Source organism: Rattus norvegicus, chromosome 14 (genome assembly GCF_036323735.1).
Source record: "Rattus norvegicus strain BN/NHsdMcwi chromosome 14, GRCr8, whole genome shotgun sequence".
NCBI lineage: Eukaryota > Metazoa > Chordata > Mammalia > Rodentia > Muridae > Rattus > Rattus norvegicus.
The window spans coordinates 22,100,450-22,125,359 of NC_086032.1; the positions used below are offsets into that span (position 1 = coordinate 22,100,450).

The following is a 24,910-nucleotide window of genomic DNA, read 5'->3' on the forward strand; positions in this document are numbered from 1 at the left end:
TGTTTAAAATCTCAGATCAACTTTCACTGCTCCTTCCCCCAAGGTATTTTAGTAAAGTACATAAAATATTTGTTCAATGCCTGTATCAATCATTCATATTTATCAAATTCAACATTTTACTACTTTTTTCAAGAAATCAAAACCTGCCAATGTGGTACAATCTCAATTCTACTCCACTCACCACCAACTCTACTGCTTCTTTTACCCATAGTTCTCAAGGTTAAATGACTATTTCAGAAGTGCTTACCATGTGTCAGACAGTAGATTTGGTTCTAGGTATAGAAAGTGAATTTAGCAAAGGACAAATCTGGGTTTCAATTTTGATGGGGAACATATTCCCTAGGAGGGAGGTCAGCTGATAAGGAACAACAAAAAAAGCACAGACCTGGGTCCGATGTAATATGTTTCATAGAGAAAAATAACCAGTGCAGGACTGAAGATTATATGAGATTAAGAAGCCTTCTATGATGAAATGATATTTGAGCAGAAATACATAAACAATATAGATGAACTTTGAAAATAACAACCTTTCACATGGTAACATGTATGGAGTCAACAAACAGAAAGGATACTACCTATAAGGTTACAATGGAGTTAAAGGTGATCAGAAACATAGACAGAAATGAGATCACACAGGCCTTGTTGGACAGATTAAAGGATTGAAGAGTTTATTCTGAATGACGTAGAAAGTCATTGCAAGGAAGGGGTGTGGTCAATGAATTTTGAAGGATCACAACTGGTGAGGTAGCCCAGTTGGTAAACAGCTCGCCATGAAAGCATGAGAAACTGAGTTCCATTTTCTAGAATCCATGTGTTTTTTGTTTTTTGATTTTTTAAAAAATGGGCATGTTGCCAAATCCTTTAATCCCAGGATAGGAAGGAAGAGATAGAAGGATCCTGGTGTTTAGGCTTCTCATTCTAAGCACACCATGCCAATAAGAGACCCTGTCTCAAACACTAGATGGCTCTAACAACATCTGAGGTGAACCTAGGGCATCCACATACGTGTATGTCCACCAAAATGAACACACACAGATGTTTTAAAGAATCCCTATACTGTCAGATAGAACACAGGGAGGAGGACCAGCACTGACAGTAGGAAGCCTCTGAGGAGTAATAGCAATAAAAATAAGAATGCTACATGCCTAAATAAGATCATAAAGGATATCAAAAAATAACGTGATTCCAGATGAGCCCTTAAAGTAGTATTGGATAGACTGGATAGTGAATGAAAAATATTTTCATTCTCATGCATACTCCTATAGATTTATCATACAAATGTATCCATAATTGATATATAAAAGGGTTCTAAACATTTTCAACATTTATCTGTTGCTTTAGCTGTTGTTAGACTCTGCAACCTCTTCATACCCACTTTTTCAATTACCTGAATTTCTTTAGTTTTGACCAACATCCTCTGTAAATGAGGAAGGAGTAAAGCTATCACTTCAGTGAGGATGCTTTCTATCCTAAAAGCTTTACCTGGTCTTTTTGTTACTTTGCTCTCTTTTGACTTGTTGAGATGATGTCTTACTGTTGAAGCCCAGGATGGCCTCAGGCTAATTCAATTCCCCTGCCTCAACTTTCAGAGTATTGTGATTAAAAGCATGAACCACAACACTCCACTTATCTGATTTTTTGAGGGGGTAAAATCTTATATTTTTCTTATATTTATAATTTTTCTTGTATATTAATCACTTCAAATACACTGTGTGGAACATTTCAAGGGGTTCTTTTGTTGTGGTGGTGGTGGTCGTGTTGTGGTTCTGGTTCTGGTTGTGGTTGTTGTTTTAGCTTGAGAATGCCTTAAAGATTCTGAGAATAAATAGCTAGCATCAACACACATGCAAATATCATAAAGCCAGGCTCGTTTTTTTTTTCAAATTATATAGAAAAATCTTTTCATCCCATTCATAATTGAGCCTTGTAAAGAGATCAAACTTTTCTTTATGATGAGTAGGACCTTTTCTTACTTGTTTCATGTTTATACTGGAGTTCAGTTGTTTAAAATATCAATGCTAACTCCTATTTTGCACTCACCTAAGACCCCACTTCCAGCTCTTTCATTTTTGTTAAATGGAAGGCTACTGAACATTCTAGCATATATAACATAATAAATTGTTTTCTTTCTTTTTTTTTTTTTTGGTTCTTTTTTTCGGAGCTGGAGACAATAAATTGTTTTCTTATAACTAGTTTTTCCTCACTAGCATGCAGACTCAGTTTTGAATCTGAAATATAAATCTGTACCATTTTATCTAACATTTGTACAACATTTCAAAATTGCTCAGGTTTAGCATCACATAAATTGTAATTGTTGAGTGTCTACTGCTCCATTTAAACTGCCCAACTGTTGAGAGTGACCACAGTGAAATTTCACCACAGCTAATTTATTGAAACAGAGTAGTACCAAGCGCCATGAAATATTTTGTACATGTTCTTAAAAGTATTAAATTAGTTCCTGGGACAGATAGTGAGTCTGTCATTTGAACTGGCAGTTGAGTTGGAAGGAGGAAACCAAGAAGGATATAAGAAACATCAAGACAAATTTGGACTCTTTTTTTTAAAAAAAACAGACAAACTGTCCTAGAAACACAATAACCAAAAGCAGCCTGAAGAGGAAAGGATTTATCTGGATTATGCTTCCACATCACTGTTGAGCATTGAAGGAATCCAGGACAGGCACTCAAACAGGCAGGAACCTGGAGACAGGAACTGATGCAGAAGACATGGAAAGATATTGCTTACTGGCTTGCTCTTCATGGCTTTCTTATAGAACCCTGGACCCCCAGCCAGGATGGCATGACCTACAATAGGCTGGGCCCTCCTCCATTAATCACCCATTAAGAAAATATTCTACAGGCTTGCCTAAAGCCTGATATTATGGAGGTATTTTCTTAATCAAAGTTTCCTCCTCTTATATGACTACAGCTTGGGTCAAGTTGATATAATGCTAGACAGCACAGAAGCCTGCACCAGATGTAGGGGATGGCTCGTGATGTCAATTATTTGTAACCAAGGGCACAATGAAACCACCAAACTGGACCACTCTGTGGGTAGAAAGAAAGCTGTAGGGGACAAGATCAAACTGTCAAATGTGTCTGGGAAACAAAGTACAGGAACTTGTCAGGAAATCAATCCAATATTTTTGATAGTCAGTGGGATAGGAGTCTTTGAGCTGATATAATTTGTTTGAGGTAAACATGCTTGCCCAAGAAAGTTGAACTTTTGGGTAGATAAAGAAGGTTAGATGTCCCACGCGCGACCTCTCGCCGGCAAGAAACACGCGGGGACATAGAAATCCTTGCTGCGACCAAACTCTTATTTTAATCTTAAGGAGAAGCCTCGGCGCGCCAACATGGTGCGCTTATATACATCCTAGCGCGGCGCATCCACACCTGATTGGTTGTTTACCCATGATCTCATAAGGCACGCCCCGGAGTGGGCAAAGACCTGGCACGAAGGCACTCTTGCACATGCGCACACAGATAACTTCCTGAAAGGGAGTCGGCTGGCGCGGCGAAGGCTAGCGCCATCTTGTAATGGCGGAGGCTATCCTGGCCTTCCACGTGGGGCGCAGTGGAAGCCAGCGCCATCTAGTGGTGGCGAATGTTATTGCGGCCCTCTACAGTTAGTGGTTTTCTTGGTATACACAAATCTACCTTACAAACTTCCTGAGGAATTCTGGACTTAGGCTTCTGTTTACCCAATAACTTTATCTTTAACTATAACTAAACCTTCTGTTTAGGACACGGTCAGCATTGCTGCTGCTTTGGCTGTTATTGGCATGAAATAAAGCAGAGTTTATCTATAGTTTGATATCATCAAGTTCATTATGAGGAATGTGTCTCTGTGGTCAATCAAGACATAAATAAAATATTAATATATGGCTACAAACTTGTCATGGTCAGATAAACGGGTCTATGTAACATAAAATTAACTTGGTGCCATCAATCACACAAACGTGATACCTTATCAATTTTTAAGTGTGTTTAAGACAGTAAATATTTTCTCAATTTGAGGCTGATAGTGGTTACAGTGCACTTAGTGTTTTCCATGCATTCTTTCCGAAAGTTCTACATCAATTTATCCATATACTCTTCATGAAAACCCACTTGAAACAGTAAGATTTTTGGACACAGTGTATGAAAAGACTTAAACAGTTTGCAAAAAGTCACCTGGTGGCAGCATTCTGACTTCAAAAGCCAGCTATACTGTATGGTGACCACAGTGATTTGTGTTAAAAATCAAATTTGAGAGGGAGTATTATGATATACCATTGTGTGTATGCTATTATGTAAATATGTTCTCACATGAATTCCTTTAAAATCGTTTAATCAAGAGGAGTATATAAGCAGTACAAAATTACTCAAAAGGTCTCTTATGAATTACAGAAAAGAAGGGAGTGGTGTGGTTGCGGATGTTGTCATGAAATTTCGATCTAGTAAGCGTAACAACAAAAAGGCAATGAAAACCAGAATCCAATCTGTGCTACAAAGACTCAGCAGCTCTGGGAACTTGGAAATAGCCCCTTCGAATGAGATAACATGCAAGTACCATGTCTTATGCCTCTTCGTTTTAATACATCTTTCAATCTCACTCATTCAAGTTCACATATTAATAAAATGAGACTCACCTCACTCTTTGTAATTGACCTTTCAAAAGTGTATTACAATTCTAAATATTATAGACAGCTCTCTAATATAGAACATGCAACTTTTTTTTTACTTTTTACTAGCTATAATTGTTCTAAAATTTTGATTTTTTTCCTTAGACATTGTAATTTCAACATGGGAAGAGATCTATTTCCTAGTGTTCACACCAGGGCAATATATTTTAACTTGTTTTAACATATCTGTTTCTATTCTGTTTTGAGTCCTATATAGAATGAGAGAACATGGCAAAGAAAACTTACACATTTTCTTTCTGAAATTGATTAGGTAGTTCTTTAAGGCTTTTCCAATAGCAGTGAACTTTAGAGGTTGGGATCTAAAAGAACTCAAGGCTTCATTTGAAAAATTATAAAAATTTTATAAAAATTAAAATCATAATCCCTGACTGATGTCTCCAACCTGCTAAAGAAAAAATACGAAAATAACTTTTTAATATTCTAATTCTATAGAACTTATTATGAAAAAAGTTCAGGCATCACTTTGACAACTGATTTTGATTCCTTTAGATATTTACCCAGCAGAAGACAGTTGGATCATATGGTAGTTGTATTTTTAGTCTTTCTTAAAAATCTCCAGACTGTTTTCTATAACAACAATGGTAATTAACATATCAGTTTTATTTACACTATTTTCCTATTACCCAGAATTTGATATGTAATAATCAATAAATAATTGTTACATGACTTAAAGAAATGAATATGTAATAACAGACATCTCTTTGGCTCTGCCTGCATTACTTATTGTCACAAGTCAGATTTCACATTGAGCTCAAGATCAAAAGGGTTTTCATAGTTCCAACCCTGGTCTAGTATATACCTATTACAACAGTACTACTTGTTAAAGTGTTAGAAGTCTTGCTTATTGGAAAATAATCACTGCATTAGACTGACAAAGATCAGCCCTCAAAGCTCTCTGCATACCTCTATTTCCCTTTCTGTAACTCTCTTCTCCTCTTCCAACTAAGGTGGCGATCCCTTTGGAGCTCCAGTGCTCCTTTCTCACAGGGGTCACTTAAGACCATCAGAAAACACAGATGTTTACATTATGACTCATAAAGTAGGAAAATCACAGTTATGAAGTAGCAACAAAAATTTGTGTGTTGGGGGTGTCACAGAACGAGGAACTATATTAAAGGTTGACAGCATTAGGAATGTGGGAACCACGGCCCTAGGTACTGCTCCAGCACCATGCTTCCCTGTTTCTGACTGTAATTACCCATATACCAGGTCTAAGAAAAAATCACCTCTTCTCCTACACATTAAGACATATTTCCACCAACCGCATTGGTAGCAATGAATAGCCTAGTAAGAGCACCAGTGGAAGGGGAAGCCCTTGATCCTGCCAAGACTGAACCCCCAGTGAACGTGATTGTTGGGGGAAGGGCGGCAATGGGGGGTGGATGGGGAGGGGAACACCCATATAGAAGGAGAGGGGGAGGGGTTAGGGGGATGTTGGCCCAGAAACCTGGAAGGGGAATAACAATCGAAATGTAAATAAGAAATACCCAAGTTAATAAAGATTAAAAAAAAAAGATATATTTCCAAAGAGTTTCTTGGGTATTTGCTATTTATTTGGTAGCATGCTGGGAAATTTTGCAAATGAATAGCATTTTCTAACTTCCCAGAAGCAGCAAAAAAAAAAGAAAGAAAGAAAAGAAACGGAAAAAGAAAAGGAAGAAAGAAATGAAGGAAGGAAGGAAAAATCCTAACTGGAAGTTAATGATCGGACTTGATAATTGAGAGCATATATACAGAGTCAGTATAGAGTTGAGTGCACTTCTATAGTAAGCATAAGGCCCTGGATTATTTTTCAAAACATGAAAAAAAAAATGAAGCAAGAGAAAGAGTCCACCAGGTCAAGCCTACACCGTGTAAAGATAGCGACTGCTATAGGGATCTAGAAAAGAAAGAGACTGGAGAACAGATGGACTCACAGACATGAGAAGGACCTGCCCATCCTCAGATATGGGAAGAAGGAACTTGGCCTGAGAAAGAGAGAAGGGTGGAAAATCCGAGTACTTCAAGAATCACCATGCTTTGAAAAAGCAATGGAACAAGAAGCTGATGGATATCCTATAGGTAATTTTGCTGCCTCCATTAGGAGCCAGAGTCAGAGTTCCTATGCTGGCAGTTAGGATTAAAACTCAAGTGTTTATTGTTCAAAGAAGGAAGAAAAGCTATCAGTTGATTTTGTTAGCTTTTCCTGCTTCCAACAGGATGACTTGGTCCTACTGATGCTGGCAAAAGTACACGAAGCACACAAACCTTGTGAAACTTGTAGCTGGAAATAATTTCGCATAAACCAGTTTTCGAGACCATGAAAGCGTGGTCTTAGGAAGCGTGGTCTCATCTTATTGAAAATAAGAAGGCTGTCCGATAAAAATTTTAAAGTTTGGCAGAATGCAATCTTTAGACATCATTTTAGACAGCATCGCTCTGATAAAATAGCAATTTAGGAAATCCGTTTGAAGTTAGTCTAACTGTACAAATGTCAGACAACCAGAGTAGAGAGCAGCAAAGTGGATGACGTTCATTCAAAGGGATGAGAATAAGAGAAGGAAGATTTTCATCCATCTCTAACTGCCTATAGATAGGGTATCTCTTACTAAGGGAGGAAATATAGGTAGCAAGTTTCTGATAAAGCATGTTCATGCTGAGGTTGAAAGGACGGTTAGACCTGCCTTAGAGACTGTTGTGAGTGGAGACCTGGAAATAGGGCACACAGACTATGTGACGCTGATGTTGGCTTTTCTGGCACTCCCAACAACCCTGCTACTGACTATTATTTCATAACACACATCTGACATCCGGGAACACTGCTGCTATTTTTACCTTCCATTTAGGCTGCCCTTTCCGTTCTTGTCCTCATGAGCCCTTCCTTAAGAGTTTCAAAGTGTAGTGCAAATGTTATGTCCTTCATGATGGCATCTGTCACCCTCTAGCTATTGTTAGCCTTTTCTCCACCTAACTTTCCATTTGAATGATATTTTGGTTAACATCTCCCTGTAAATAATGTGTTAAGAGACACCTTGTTTTTGTTCACTATTGAAGAAACAACACATAACATAGCAATACTAAAGTAATATGCACATATACCAATGTCTACTCGCAGGTGTATTTGAATAATGAACAAATGGCCTCTTCTATAAGATAGCATGCTCTACCCTAAGGCCTGCTTAAGCCTTCTTTTGCCAAGAGAAATGAATGACTTTTGGAGCAGAGAAGTCTGTTAAGTATTTCATGAAGCCTGTAAGCACAACTTCAACCGTTTGAGTACAAGGACACACTGCAATGAAGTTGCAAAGAGAGATTTCTAGGGCGCATGACTCAGGTTATTTCCAAAAGCTCGAGGTGGAGCCTGGGAATCTGAATTTCAGCAAACCCTCCCTGTGACCACGTCTCTGGTTGTCTCGTCACTGAGCTTCATGAAATCAGGGTGAAATGAGTTTCAGCTTCTGTTTTGTTGATCTTCTTCTCGTGCTTTCTTTCTTAACGCTAGCACTCACTGACCAGGATACAGAAAATGTTTTGACTCAAGGTAAGTTTTTAAATTATTTTAAATTACCTATTAAATTATAAGGATTTTGAGCTCCCTGACAAGGCCATATTAGTCAAGTTGGTGCCTTCATTCTGAGTTCACTCCAGAGGGCTCTTCTTGAAAGCAGGCACTGCACTCCACTCTGGTCGGTGGAACAATGTTTAAGCAATTCTTTCTCCTAGGAAAGAAGAATGGAAGGGAAGTTGAGGGCAATCCACTTGGCACTCGGCATCAAACTCCTGCCAATTTTCTTGGCTGTTCTGAAAAGCTTTGTTCCTGTTGTTCTAAAGCAATGTTTCCTTAGACCTGTAAATTACATTTGATGGCAAAACTCATGTAGCTTTTGCAAACCACCAAAATGGCTTGCTTTGTTGTGGATTTGGGCTAATTATAAGGTAATAAATTATAGATGTCTTGTCAGTTGAAGGCCTATAACCTCAAGGGAAAGTCATCGTGTGCCAGTGTCAGCCCAGATATATTCTCGGGCTAGGAGGACAGGCATAGAATTTCTAGAAACAATGAACTTTACTTCTCAGATCAGCCAAATGTACTTAGAAGTTAGTTCCAGGTTCTTGGATTTCTGATTTAACTTAGATACGTAAAAGGTTTTTGAGTGAGACTCCACTCCGCTATATTTTCAATTCAGTTCTGTGTTTAATCTATGATTATTTTGAACAAAATTGTAATAAGATAATTGCTAGGGAATTTATTTGGAGAAAGCAGGAAAAGGAGACCATAGCCGTGTATGTTCTTAATGGAAGTCTACTTAAATCTCCTTTATTGGGAAATTTGTAAGAACGCACTTGTCTAGGGTTAGCAACCTATTGCCAATAGCAATAGAAATTATGATTCATGATATACCTCTAGCATTACTAATAAATATTAAACTAGACATGAGAAAAACTGTCATGTAAGATTTTGGGTTGAGAAGAACTGAACAAACAAAGCCACCCCAACCCATTTCACCTTCTGGCATTAAAATGTTTGTAGGTTTCTTAAGATATTTAAATATAGTTTTATGATAGAGAATCTCCACAGTAATTTTCTACATGGGAACAACCACCAGCTTGCCGGCATGTTTGTGCTGTTGATGTTGTTGATGATGATGATGATGATGATGATGATGATGATGATGATGATGAAGATGTTGTTGTTGTTGTTGCTGCTGCTGCTGCTGCTGCTGTTAGAATGTGGAGCACGTCCAGACCTTATAACACTGTCAGAAGAGAGAATCATTGGAGGCACTCAAGCTGAGACAGGTGACTGGCCCTGGCAAGTCAGTCTACAGCTCAACAATGTCCACCACTGTGGAGGTACCCTGATCAGTAACTTGTGGGTCCTGACAGCCGCTCACTGCTTCAGAAGGTGAGGCCATAGCTACTCATCCATGTAGGAATAATTAAGAAAGAAAGATACATGGTGACTCCACCCATAACACGTATGACTAAACATAATTGGATATTGACACTGGAATAATTCAATGGAGAATATTTCTGAGTCTTTTCTTTTTTATTCATGGAAATATAATTGTTCTTTCTCCTTTAGCTTATTGGTTTGCTGGTAGTTCTCTGTTTCGGATCACAGTTCTCCATCACAGCAGAGGGAGGAAAAAAAAGGATCCTACATGAGAATGCTTAATTTACATACTTGTTATAAAAGTTTATGAAATTTATACAACTTCTGTTCCCAAGATAGGAGCAACATTGTTATATATGTGGTAGTGTTACAGACAGGACATATCATAGTAATGCAAAAAATAAAATGTTAAATTGTTGTTATCTACGCTGGAGAGACAGTTAATGGCTAAGAGCACTAGTCACTTATTCAGAGAATTCAAGATCAGTTTTCAGCATCCCTACGCTGGCTCTAGTTCCAAGGCACCCAACATTTTCTGACGTCTTGCAGGCATCAGACATGTAGGCGGTGCATATACATTCAGACCGAACACGTTCATACACATATAATTGAATAAAGAAAATAAATTATTATTTTAATTTTTATTAATAAAGGGTTTTCACACTATAACATAGAAGCTAATGAGTAGACTGATAGTTGGCTTAGAGACTACAAAATCCCATTCATTTAATTTTTCAAAATTGATTTAATACCTATATCGAACACAATATTATACCTCATAGAAGTACCAAATACACCTTCGGAATGCTTATATTAGGTTGTTTACAATTAGTCATTAAGAGTGACTACAGGCTACTACTTCCACTATGATAAGTGACTGGTGGAGGGGAGCCGTGCAAACTTACTCTGTTGGTACAGGGGAAGGTCACACTGCTCTTAAGAGAAGGATTTTTCAGATCAACGTGATGAAAATACCTAGGGGACGCATCTCCTTCTCCAAGGAGAAGGAAGGGGAGAAGGGGGCGAGCATTTGTGTGAGAGAAGACAGGTTGGAGAGGGGCCACTGATACCGGGATGTAAAGTGAATAAATAAATAAATAAATTTTTACAAATGGGGGAAAACTAAAATTTAAAAAAAACACCCAGAAAAGTAAACCCCAGTGGGCCCCTAACCATACCCACTCTTTTCTTGGCTAACCAGTAGAAAACAGCATCCTTAGCATATATTCAAATTGACCCTCAGTCAAATAAACCCAAACTCACTTCCTCAACTGTGCAGCCTTTCTCTCATCTGCCTCTTTGGCCATTTTCCCATCTACGACACTTCTCAAACTGCCGTTTTCTCCCCGAAATGGTATCCTTTCTAATTCCCCATCTGTTCATCCTGGGATTCTTTGAGATAGTCACGATTCCGAAGAAATGCCATTGAGCTCTGAGAAAGCTGTCTGTCACTGCAGTGTTCTTCACAAAACCATTTACTATCTGAAGATGGAGTGAGCACGAAAACAACTGGGGGGCAGTCTCTGAACAAAGGTTCTAGGAAACCACACGTTTTTCTCTATTGTCTTCTACCACTGTTTTATAACCCAGTGTTTGCTAAATAAATTTGAAATTTATTTGGGACATCCTCCTAAAATCCTGAGATTCTGGTTTAATCGGGCATAGTTGCTGCTGCATTTCAGGTAACGCCAGGAACAAAATTCATTTCAATCATCAGTTGCCAAACAGTAAGACTGCACTGTTGGCTTTCAGTCACACCCTTAGTGTGGAAACCAAACGTGTAAATACCTGGACTCAGCAGGCATTTAATATAATTAAGGATGCACTAGAAACAGGATTACATCTGCATAGTAGTAGAACCTAGTTATCAAAACTGAGGACAGAGTAGCACTATTTTAAAAGATACAGTCCCAAGTATCACCAATGATCACCAAAGAAATGAAGGAGACATCTTTTGATTTTGCCACCACAAAACTACTTACCACGTTGGTGGACCCAACAGAGCTGTAAACCCTTATGAGCCATGTACTGTTCCCTCAGTAATGGCCCGATCATCAGTGAGAACCACGAGTAGGAACTTGTTGGGGACTAGCCAACCTTACATCCAGGTACACAGAAGTGATGAGGTTCTATTGAAGATTATTCTATTGTCATCTCCTCAGTGGTGCTTTTATGGTAATTTCACACTTTTTCCAATAATCTTTGTGTTTGCTGATAGTTCACTTGTCTCTTCAAGTGGTGTATTGAATGCCAAAAGTTTAGAAATCATAATCATTTAGGTTTTAATTCCGAAGACTTTCCTTATACAAACTAGACAGCCTCGGCTTGTTGAGCTATGAATGGAGAGAGTTACAACTATAGTTAGCGACAGCCCACGTGGTTCCAAATGCCATGCTTGACATGCTTCTGTTTCATTAGTACTTCATAGTCAATAACATTCTATACATAAACTAAGGATGCCATACTTACATGCATCCCTAAAGGGACTGGCATAATCATAATGATGCTTGTGTGTGGCGGAGATAAGATTTATATGTAAATACTTATATTCACTTTATAACTGAGGTTCATTCGTGTGTAATCAAGAACTTCTTATACACATTTTTTGTATTAACTCCACTGTCTGAAAAATCTTTTTAAATTAATTAATTAATTTTTACTTATTCACTTTACATCCTGCTCACTTTCACCCCCTCCCACAATCCTCCCCTCATTCCTTCCTCTTCTACTCTGAGAGGGTGACTTCCACCCCGCACCTGGGTTATCTCCCACCTTGGCACACCAAGATAGAAGAATTTATCCCACCTACAGACAACAGCTTTTTGGATAGCTCCCACTCCAGTTGTTCAAAACCCACATGAAGACCAAGCTTCACTTCTGCTACATATGTGTGGGGAGGCCTAGGACCATTTCACCTGGTTGGTGGCTCAGTATCTGAGAGCCCCTAGTGTCCAGGTTAATTGACTCTGTTGGTCTTTCTGGGGAGTTCCAAAACCCTCAAGGCTTACAATCCCTCCCCTTGTTCTTCCCTAAGAATCTCTGAGACTCTTCTTCCATAGGAATCTCCAAGATCCATCCACTTTGTGGTTATGGGGGTCTACTTCTGTGTGAGTCAGTTGCTGGATGGAGCCTCTTAGAGGACAGCCATGCTAGACTCCTGTCTGTAAGCATAACAGAGCATCATTAATAGTGTCAGGGATTGGATCTTGCCCATGGAATGGATCTCAAGTTGGGCTAGCTATTGGTTGGTTATTCCCTCTGCCTCTGCTCCATCCCTCGTACCTGCATTTCTTGTAGTCAGGATAAATTTTGAGTCAAAAGTTTTGTGGGTCAGTTGGTGTCCTCATCACTCCACTGGGGTTCCAGGCCACAGGAGATGGCCTCTCCAGGTTCTATATCCCCAATGCTGTGTCACAACTAAGGTCACTCCCATTGATTCTTGGGTGCCTCCTCTATCCCAATCTCTGTCACATCCTATAGATTCCCCAACCTCCCCACCCACTTCAGTTGCAGATTTCTATTCATCTCTCCTTTCCCTACTCACATCTGATCCAGAACTACCCCTATTCTGCTCCCCATCCCATCTCCCACTCAGTTCCCTCTCTCCATCTGCCTCCCATGACCATTCTATTCCCCCTTCTAAGTGAGATTTAAACATCCTCAGTTGTGCCTTCTTGTTTAGCTTAAATGGGTCTGTGGAGTATAGCATGAATACCCTTAATTTTATGGCTACTATCCACTTATAAGTGAATACATACCATGCATGTCCTTTTGGGACCGAGTTACCTCACTCTGGGTAATATTCTCAAGTTCAATCCATTTGCCTACAAATTCATGATGTCTTTTTTTTTAATAATGGAACAGTATGCCATTTTATAGATGTACCAATTTTCTTTATCCATTCTTCAATGGAGGGGCATCTAGGTTGTTTCCTGGCTATTATGAATAAAGCTGTTATGAACATAGTCAAGCAAGTATCTTTGTGGAATGGTGATACATCTTTTGGCTGTATGCGCAGGAGTGGTATAGCTGGATCTTGAGGTAGAACTATTACAAGGTTTCTGAGAAAATGCCAAATTGATTTCCAAAGTGATTGTACAAGTTTACACTTCCACCGGCAATGGGGGAGTGTTCCCCTGACTCCACATCCTTGCCTGCATGTGCTATCTCTTGAGGTTTTTGTATCTTAGCCATTCTGATCAATGTAAGATAGAACCTCAGAGCTGTTTTGATATTCATTTCCCTAATGACTAAGGTCTTTGAACATTTCAAGTGTTTCCCGGCCATTTGAGATTCCTCTGTTGAGAATTCTGTTTGGCTCTGTGCTCCATTTTTAATTGGGTTGTTTGGGTTGTTGATGTCTAACTTCTTGAGTACTTTATAAATTTTGGATATTACCCCTCTGTCAGATGTAGGCTTAGTGAAGATCCTTTTCCGATCTGTAGGCTTCTGTTTTGTCCTATCGACAGTGTCCTTTGCCTTATAGAAGCTTTTCAGTTTCTTGAGGTTCCAATTATTAATTGTTGATCCAGCTTGAGCCATTGGTTTTCTGTTCAGAAAAATTGTCTCGTACTGTCTGTTAGTTTGGTTATTTCTCTGTTTAGTTTTTGTCTGGATGACCTGTCAACTGGTGACAGAGGGGTGAGGAAGTCTCCCACTGTTAATGGGAGAGGGGAGTTGATGTGTGATTTAAGCTTTAGCAATCCTTCTCTTACAAATGCGGGTGCCCTTGTGTTTGGTGCATAGATGTTCAGAATTAAGATACCATCTTGGTAGATTTTTCTTTGATGAGTATAAAGTGTCCTTCTCTGTCTCTTTTGATTAATTTTTGGTTGAATGGTTTGCTTCCTGGGTCCATTTTCTTGAAAAACTTTTTTTCCAGCCCTTTTCTCTGAGGTAATGTCTGTCTTTATTGCCTAAAGGCGGACATACCAGAATTATACCCAACCTATGAACAGAGACTCACCATAGATGGTATGTTTCTTATATGCAACAGAAAGATGGATCCTGTTTCTGCATCCATTCTGTTAGCCTGTGTCTTTTTATTGGGGAATTGGGTCCATTAATATTGAGAGATATTAACAACAAGTGATCATTAATTCCTGTTATTTTGATGGTGGTGGTGGTGGTGGTGGTGGTGGTGGTGGTGTGTGTGTGTGTGTGTGTGAGAGAGAGAGAGAGAGAGATTGTGTGTGTGTGTGTGTGTGTGTGTGTGTGTGTGTGTGTGTGTGCATGTGCTTCCCTTGCTTTTGATGGTATGGAATTACTTATTTCCTGTGTTTTCTTGGGTATACTTATCTTCCTTTGGTTGGAGCTTTCCTTTTAGTGTTTTCTGTATGACTAGATTTGTGAAAAGATATTATTTGAATTGGATTTGCCTTGAAATATTTTGTTTTCTCCATCTATGGTGATTGAGAGGTTTTTTTGGATATAATGGTCAAGGTTGTCTTCTGTAGGTTTTTTTAAAAGTTGGAAGTATCTACCCAGGCCCTTCTGGCTTTTAGAGTCTCTGTTGAGAGATCAAATGTAATTCTGATAGGTGTGCATTTGTATGTCGCCTAGCTTTTTCCCTTGCCACTTTTAATATTCTTTGTTCTGTAGATTCTGTGTATTGATTATTATGAGACAGGAGAATTTTCTTTTCTGGTCCAATCTAATTGGTGTTCTATAAGTTTCTTGTATGTTTATAGGCATCTTTCTTTAGGTTGGGGAAGTTTTCTTCTATGATTTTGCTGAAAATATTTTCTGGTTCTTAGAGCTGGGACTCTTCACCTCTTTCTATTCCTGTTATCCTTAAATTAGGCCTTCTCATGGTATCCAAAATTTCCAGCATGCTATTATCAGGAATATTTAGATTTAACATTTTCTTTGCCTGATTATAAAGTTCTTCTATTGTATCTTCTATGCCTGAGATTCTCTCTTCTATCTCTTGTATTCTGTTGGTAATACTTGCATCTGTTGTTGCTCTTCTCTTCCCTTGTCTTTCTATCTCCAGGATTCCCTCTGATTGTGGATTTTTTTTTTATTGCTTCTATTTCCACTTTCAGGTCTTGCACAGCTTTATTTCCTTCCTTCACTGGTTTGATTTTATTTTCCTGTATTTTTTTATCCCTTTTTAAAGGCTTCTATGATCTTTATAAGAGTGGATTTAAGGTCATTTTCTTATACTTTGGTTGTGTTAGAGCTTGCTCTCATAGGGCAGCTCTGTTCTGATGGTATCATATTTCCCCGACCTTTGTTGATTGTGTTCTTTTGAGAACTTTTAGCCATCTGGGTGGCTTCTACCCCTGGATGTTTCTGTTGTAGTAGTTATTGGTAGGGGGTTTTCCTCCAGGGTCCTGGTGTGGGTATCCTTGGACTGTATGATTCTGAACCAGCAGCTCTGTATGGTTCAGGATCCCCATGTCTGATGAAGGTCAGCAGAGAGATCGGGGGAGGATGGAAGTTCCACTGGGATAGCAGATTGCTTATAGCAGCTTGGGGTTCCCCAGAAGACTCACTGATTGGGAAAGTTGGGTACGGGAAGGGAAATTAACCTATATGGTTCAGGATCCACAGGTTTAATGAAGGTGGGTGGAGAGGTGGTGGAAGAATGAAGGTTCCCCTAGGATAGCACACTGATCAGTCCTAAAAACTATTATTAAAGTATTATCTAATCAAATTTTGCTTCCCTTCAATCTGAGGAGCAATATTAAGTTAAACAACTTTCAAAACTGAAAATGTTTCTTTTCATCAGGATCCACAAAAATTCTTCTAAGTTTTATTTTGTCTTCTCTCCCCTTCTAGGATCTGACTTCCAAGTCCCCATTCCATTCAATAGCCCTACTGGGCCGTTTATATTTGAAATACTTCTAAATTTTCACATGCCTATTAAACCTATAGGATATTTTATGTCTAAATGCTTTTAATTTATGACAACAGCAGTGTGTATAAGTTTTGTATTGTCCTTTACTATTTCCACTGAATCATGGGAACGCGCATCTGTTTAAACTGCCTCTGCACAGGAATCCATTACATGAAGCCATCATGTTTTACTTCATCTCGCTAGAATGCAGTAATTTCCCACTACTGCCCCCAAAAGACCACATGCCCCAACATTCATACGCACATGCATGCAAAGGAATACTATCTTTTTATAAACCTTTAGAAATTTTTATGATATATGCCCAGAAGTAGATATGCAAATTGATTAATAGAGTAGAAAGCTTTCCAAATGTTTAGTTTGAGTAGTAATCCAAAAGAGCCAACTTTCCACCTGTCATTTGGTAATGTGCTTCTGCTTAATATTTGTCATTCTTATTAATATGGATGAGGTATTCATTGCTATAATTTCTATTGCTTGTCAACCAGTGGGTGGGAGCATCTCTTCTTATATTTAAGAGGTGCATAGGCCTCACTTTTCATGAATTTTCTATTAATAGCCCATGTCCATTCTACACCGGCTTCCCAGTCTGTTTACTATTTGTTTATAGACATTACTGTAAGGCTTCAAAGCTTGTAGACATTACCTGGGGATCAAGGTGGCATAATGCAAGCAAGCAAAGGATTGCAGAGACAAAAGGATCTGGGATACAAGATAACCCTCAGCCATCTAACATATTCTAAGCAAGACTGGGCTATGTGAGCCTATCTCAAAACGCAAATATTGAGCATTACCAGTACTCTTTTATAGCTTCATATTTACTGAATAAACTTGTAATGTTGAACTTAATTCTAATTTATTAAAACTTATCCACTTTTTACCTTACATGTGTCTGTTTAGGGTGTACCTAAAACACTCTATAGTCCAAATTTACAATATTAATTTCCTACATTTTTGTGTTAGAAAATGATCTTTCTATACATGTGTCCATATTTACATGCACACACTATATATCTGCATATACATATATATAAACATGCATAAAATTTAATACATAAAAATTATTCATGTATTAACAAGAAAGATAGCCTTCAACCTCACTACTATCTGAATAGATCTTTCTTTTCAAAACAACAACAATCAAAGAGAATAAGTTAAAGTAGAAAAGATAATTATTTCTGAATCATTTGTTGCACAGACAGGAATATCAAAGAAGGAGAAGAAACAATAGCATTCCCCTTCACCTATCATTAATGTGTTAGGATATACTCACTGGGAAAGAAAAAATGGTCCAACAAGTTATTATTTAAAGATGTGTTTTCAAAAAGTCTTTTTTTCTGTATATTTAGAAGTAAATTGCTAAGCAGCTAGTAAAGAATTCAATACAATTTTGAGACTACAGTTGAGGGAAACATTAATGAGATGTTGGCAGTAAATACAAAACACATTATATTAAATTCTCAAAGAATTACTGTTATTCAAGTAAAACCCAAAGTTCAGATAGATGGAGTGATGTTGAATTCCCTATTTAATAGCATGTTTTTGTTTTTTGTTTTATTTTATGTTGTTTTTAGCTACTCGAATCCTCAACAATGGACAGCCACCTTTGGTGTTTCTACAATAAGTCCTAGGTTAAGAGTGAGAGTAAGGGCTATTTTAGCCCATGCTGAGTACAACTCCATAACTCGTGATAATGATATTGCAGTTGTACAACTTGACAGACCTGTCACCTTTACCAGAAATATCCATAGGGTATGTCTCCCAGCAGCAACCCAAAATATCATACCTGATTCCGTCGCATATGTCACAGGATGGGGATCTCTCACTTATGGAGGTAAGTATCTCTGGAAAATGAAACCGTTTAACAACAAATCTTCTGTTATTTGTTTTTATGCAAATGTGTTTGGTTTTTTTTGTTTTGTTTTGTTTTGTTGAACATTTTAATCCAGGCTAGCTTGGAATCCACTATGTAACCCAGGATGTCCTCAAATTCATAATCCTCTTGAAGCAGCTTAAATAATGGAGATAGAGGCTTGTACCAGTATGGCCAACTTTGTAAATTAGATGAGGAAACAGCCTGAGGATAGCCTCTTGTACAGAACCATCTACATCCTGGTCAGACCTACCTCTAGCTACAGCTGCTGCCTCAGAGATGTAAAACAAGCAACCCTTAGAAACCGGAGAATTCTAATATCATAACAGAGAAATGTGAAAGAAAGGAATGAAGAAAGTATGGGGACCTAGAAGTTGAGTCAAGACACCCAGGACCAAGTTCTCAGCACAAAGGAGATTTATTTGTCCCAGGGAGACAAAGATCAGGAGATGAAGGAAAAGAAAGAAGGAGAAGGGAACAAGAAAGAGGGGAGACAAAGTACAAGGGAGATGGGGAAGGGGTACTTGTCCCATAGGGACAAAGGACTGCCTCTGGATAGAGAGGAGACAGAAGTGACCTATAGGCAAATGGCACTTTGTAAACGTAAAACGGAAAGCTCCTGTCATGGGGTAAGTTGGTTAATTTTGATTGGGCAAAAGGGAGTTTTTGATGGTTGGGTTCCAATACTTTGATATCAGACCTTGGTAGGTAGTCAGCCTCTGGGGGAGGAAGTGGCTGAATAAAGAAATGTAACCTTGCTGGCTAGCTTTGGGAATGTAATCTAATGGTTTTTAGCGAAGGGGGTGGGGAGGGGGTGGAAGGGAGGGCAATGCCTGCCAGAGCCATGTGTGCCAAGGGCTGACTAGAAGCCCTTCGATAAGTCTATCCAGAAAGTCTATACTTTTCTGCTAAGAAAACGAGACTTAAAAAGATTATGACCTGGGTTTTTAATAGCCCTTTAAGTTACTCTGGTATAAAATGAATCCTGCAGCCATTACAGGGAACTCCATGTAGAGATAAAAATGGATCATGTCCATTCATTGGATAACTAAACTTGAAATTAAAATAAACATAATTTAGCCAAGAAATGAATTGTAGCCAAGAAAAAAACAATAACACTGTTAGGTGGGAAATGGAAGAGAAACCTTGGCAGTTTCCTGGAACTCTTACAATCATGGTAAAACATTTTAAAAATAAAAATGGCCTAACGGTCTCGGGAAATATTTCACTCTGTTCCTTTGAACCAAGTGACTTGAAATAATAGGTGAAGTTTATATCAATCCTGGAAAATTGTGACAGTGCTGCTCTCAGGGAGCACTGATATCATAGGTTAGCTCTGTAACTTTAAAATCGGACTGATTTTAGCTGCTAAACATTCACTGATATGTAGTTTTCTTATCCAAAGTCCATCAGTGAGCACTTTAAATAGTGTAAGTCAATTTTAACATAAGTATTAGGGTGTTGTTGTTGTTGGGTTAGAGTTTTGTTTGTTTGTTTGTTTCTTTGTTTGTTTTTTGAGACAGATTCTCATGGTAGCCCAGGTTAACCTCAACTTTACTATATGACTAAAGCTGACCTTGAACTTCTCATGATTCTATATTTACCTCCTACATATTAGGATTACAGTCATGTGCCACCACACCCAATAATTGATTAACTCTAAGAGACTAAAGGAAAATATATCACAAATTCAAAAAGAAAAGAAAAATCTCATCTCCCTAAAGGAGTTATCCCTTCTCTCCTACAACAGTCTCGCTCAGATTTATTCTTACATGCATCTTCTGGAGCCATTCTTTCAAAATAGATAATATTTACAATATTCATGTTATTCTTAGATTTGGCATAGTCATTGACTCGTACTTTCTGAGGTCTGATTCATTTCTGTCTTTATACTAAATAGGCAACACGGTCACAAATCTACAGCAAGGAGAGGTCAGAATAGTAAGTTCGGAGGTGTGCAACGAGCCAGCTGGCTACGGTGGGAGTGTCTTGCCAGGAATGCTCTGTGCTGGAGTCCGTTCAGGGGCCGTGGATGCATGCCAGGTAACAACATTATCTGTGTCACCATTGAGAAGTTTATAGGCATTCTCAAGCACATCACCCCGTGACAGGCAAAAAGATAACAACAGCTACAACATACAACTCTGCTCCTCAGAAAAAAATGTATGCCCTTAATTGTAGAGATAAAATTCTGTTTTAAATTTCATTTAGCATAAAAATATTAATTGTTAATTGCTATGGATGGTCAAACCGATATAACGTGGTGGACACAATTAATAATAAAGGACTGTATGCTTCAAAATTTCTAGAGTAAATTTTGATGTTCTTATCACAGAACAATGTTAAGTTTTTGAAGCAGTGGAATCCTTAGCTCGCTTGATTCAACATCATACCCATAAATTATAAAATCATTTCCTAGCTTATAAATGTATATTATAAACTCAGAATGAAAACAGTCATTTAAAGTTCATAATATAATTAAGCTTTAATTAATACTGTTTTATTTGTAAATATGCATACTTAGCCCAATTAATAAAAACAGTATAGCATGCAGCCACTAAAAATTCCAAATTTTAAAGTACTTTAAAGATATAAAATCTATACAATATCTTAATTATTTGAATTGCAAGATTCCTAAATTATATAATAGTAGAAAAGGAAAAGAAAGACAACGGGAGGGGAGGGACAGGAAGAGAGAGGAGTGGTGGGGAGGGGAAGGAATGGGAGGGAGGAGGAAGAGAAAGAAAGAAGGAAGAGGAAGGGGGAACAGGAAAGAAAAAGAAATGGTTGGAAAAGCAACTAGTTTTCTCTAGCCTGTAAATTATTAAATTAAACATCCAAAATAACCAAATAGTAAATACACAATTGTCTCCTTATAGTAACGAGTATGGAATTTAATATGAAAAGTTTAATGAAATTAATGAAACTTAACAGGTCCCATTCCTTTACCTGATATGAGCCAATGTAGTCATAGGAGCAAATCATTCAGAAATTAAACCTCGTTATAAATACTCTAGCTCTTCAGGAATCCACCACCATTTTCCTTGATGAATTTTATTGAAACATGGCAACATGAAGTTTATTTTCTTCACCACATGCTGTTGACTTTTAATTTGGCGTGCACAATCTTGAAAAAGTGGTCCTACTTAGCAGATTACTAGAACCCAAGCCAGAAGTGTTTTCCCAAAATGATACATTTTTAACAATTTCAAGCAATAAAAAGTGGAGGTTTGGATATCGATGATCAAGAGTCTGTTATTTATGCACTTGGTTCTTTGATCCCATTATGTGAGATGTTCCCCCTGTTCCGTTAAAAACAAATTTTCGGGATTTGTGAAAGCTTTCTAAAGATCTCATGAGTTAGCTAATAACCCAGGCTGCCCGCTTCAGATCTACTGAAAGTATTGGTTTCAACAGCTTGAGGAGATTACAAACTAAAATGTTCTTTTTCATCTCAGTCTTGCAAGCCCCCTCCATTGGCTTCTACATACAAATTGTCTGCCCTTCATTTCAGGCAAGTTCATGGTATCACTACCATGAAAATTTTCCCACTCCGCCCCAGACTCACTGACTGTACTTACAACACTCTAACACACAGAGATTATGCCTCAAAAAATATAATAAGTGAATACTATTTTGCATGGAATTTTACAAGATCAATTTCATACATTCTTTCCAAGATATATCTATTCTCACTTCTGGGCAACATTCTGTGTGTCAAGGCAACTAGATTGTTCCCTGATTCCTCAGGGTGAAGAAAAGGAAGGCAAGTTCAAAGGTCTGACACAAAGTAGAGAAAGTAACCATATGTTACTTGGCACTCACTAGTACCATTTGTTTGTCCATGGTGGATAAGATACAAAACAAAAAGCTTTGCCACTGTAGAAAAAAATAGCATTAAAAAACGTAACAACAAAACGCTGAGGACCAGCAAAATGCAGCGTGAATGTCTCATCCAGAGGGATGAGGTACCAGCAGCTCCATGCAGTACTTGTCAAGCAAGTCGGTGATTCACAGACTGACCTTTCTCTCCGTCTAAACCATTAATTAAACAGGTATGGAAAACCGAACTACTATGAGCCGTCAAATGAATGGCTAACTTTTCTAGACGTACATCTGGTAATAATGGCTGGGTTTTATTAGCACTGACTATACGCCAAAGTGTGCCCAGAGTGCTTTGTGTGTTAAGCTCACTTAAATATGTTTTTGTTTTTCTTTTTAAAGCCATTTATTGATAAGAGAATTTCAGCACAGATTAGTTAAAAGAGCTTCCTGGACTTCACATACCTGATAGGCAGAGGACTCAAACTCAGGTTATATAGTTCCAGAATTCACAGAATTAACCCATAATACAGTATATTCTAAAGGCATCTCCCTAATTGGATGATTACATGTATATATGTTTCTAGCAGTTAGTTCTTGCCATTGGGTGGTAAATCTCTCATAAGAAAGGCTCTACTTACTGTCGTAAACATTTCTTTTCAATTATTCATAAAAAAAAATAGTGGTGGGTGATTTACTATGCATCAGGCCTCATACCAGGTAGTAAAGAAAGGTCAGGTCGGGAAGTGACACATCTAAGACTCTTTCACTCAAAAGCTATTGCCTTAGCATCTTCTATGGGCTAGAAAGCGAGGCTGTGGCAGTGTCCACAACAAGGATGCTCCCTCCCCCTCTGGGATTTTACTACGAGACTGCTAACACAGGCACTGGCCAAGTATCAAAATACAGGGAGTGTTAATACAAGGAGAGCTGTCCAAGGGGAATGAGCTGGACTTTTTAGAAGCAGCGATAATCACAGCACGTGAGATAACAGGAGGAAACTAATGGAGCCCGAAGTCAGAAGCACAAAAGAAAGAAGAGGATCATGGAAGCCTTCCTAGAGGGAGGCCTGAGAAGACCAGGAAGCAACAAGGAAGCAACTGAAGGAAGGCTCGCTCGTGAGCGTTAATTAGTCTCAGCATTACTGGTATATTTGAAAGATTTCAGTCATTTTTTTTAACGGCTTGGCATGTTTCAAAAAGACCTACGCTGGTATAATAGCTTGGACTTCTACTGCCGTAGAAATAAGACTAATGATTTCAAGGTTCAAACCATTTGATTTGTTTTCTTCAGGGTGATTCTGGTGGCCCACTAGTACAAGAAGACACAAGGCGGCTTTGGTTTGTCGTGGGGATTGTGAGCTGGGGATATCAATGTGGCCTGCCAAATAAGCCAGGAGTGTATACGCGAGTGACAGCCTACCGCAACTGGATTAGGCAGCAGACTGGAATCTAGGGCGACCGAGGAAAACGCGCCGCCTCCCGTGAAGTCTGTACCCAAGTGCGCCTGATTCAAATGCCGCAGCCTCGCTTTTCAACTGCCAAGGAAACTGGAAACGTCCCATTTCAACATCCCATTACATAAATATGGTTTAACAGTTTAGCATTTCTTTGTCGATATGAATGTTTACTTTCCCAAGGGGAGGGGGAATCCATAAACCTAACTAAATAAGAGAGGAGATATGTTGAACTAGTTATGGAGTTGACAATTTTATTATAGGGGTGGTAAGGTGTCGGACTGAGAAATCAGATACTCAGTATCGGAGACGTCAGTATTTTCCAGAAAACTGTAGTCCTAATATTAAATCTGAGAGGCCAATGAACAAATACTGTAAGTACTGTAGCCATCCCAAGTGTTTGACATTCCCAAACAAATCTTCCAGCATGTTCTTGCATATTGAACATACGAATTAAAATAGTTGTTTTCAAGTGAAACCAAAAAACAGACTCGTGAATCTTTTTAACGGTGTTTTTCTTTCCCCCATTTTAAATGTCTTATCTACATAGGGAAGACATATCTCCCCTCTGGAAAAGCTGAGGTAATGAATCCACACAGCCTTCTCCGCTACATTTACAACCACAAGAGTCACTGGAAAGAAATCCCTACTACCAACTTCCTACTGCTGGCCTTTTTTTTTTTTTTTTTTTTTTTTTAGAGTAAAATGATGCTCAATCACAAAATTTAAGTACAAATTCAAAGTTAATGGCGAAGAAGAGGTAAAGAGCTGGTTTGTAAAGGCCAAGATTAAGCAGATTAACATCAATAAATCTGGAGACGGAAGGATCTCAGATTCATATTCTCTCTGTGTCTCTGTGTGTGTGTCTCTCTCCTGTGTCTCTCTCACATACACATACACACACATTCTCTGTGTATCTTTGTGTCTCTGTATCTCTCTCTGTGTATCTGTCTCTCTGTCTCTATCTCTCTCTGCCACTCTTACACAAACACTCTCTCTTAGACACACACATATATACACACACACACAACCACTATCACAAAAAAGATACAAATTAAATAGAATCAATTAAAATCTAATGTGACACCAATCTATATAACTTTGGATCACAAGTTGTCTAAGTTTTTACGGGCTCCCAGTATAGCTAAGGTTGTTCATGGTCACCTGTGTGTGTCACAGCTTCCCTCTAAAAGCCAACTCCTTATCCTTGGCGATAAGGGAAGTTAATGACATCACAATGAAAATGTTTTTGCTCTTCATGAAGCAAAATTATTAGAACCGATCAAATCAAATTCCTTTGACAGAAGGGATTTAAAAATGTAACCCACTTTGGA

At 38.4% G+C, this 24,910-nt stretch overlaps 1 protein-coding gene across 2 annotated transcripts in view; it reads left to right on the plus strand.

Annotated features, from left to right (window-relative positions):
- The window catches only part of Tmprss11d (transmembrane serine protease 11D), a 62,061-nt gene extending 38,321 nt beyond the window's left edge, over window positions 1-23,740 (plus strand). Inside the window, exons 5-10 of one of the 2 annotated variants that reach the window (NM_001033652.2) lie at window positions 4,392-4,546; window positions 8,169-8,207; window positions 9,395-9,572; window positions 18,000-18,259; window positions 20,199-20,341; window positions 23,414-23,740. In NM_001033652.2, coding sequence (NP_001028824.2) covers window positions 4,392-4,546; window positions 8,169-8,207; window positions 9,395-9,572; window positions 18,000-18,259; window positions 20,199-20,341; window positions 23,414-23,575 — 937 coding nt within the window. In that variant the 3' untranslated portion in view covers window positions 23,576-23,740. Of the gene's footprint in view, window positions 1-4,391; window positions 4,547-8,079; window positions 8,208-9,394; window positions 9,573-17,999; window positions 18,260-20,198; window positions 20,342-23,413 lie in introns of those variants that run through there. The other variant, NM_022630.2, reaches the window with a different exon arrangement.
- The last annotated feature ends 1,170 nt before the right edge of the window (window positions 23,741-24,910 follow it).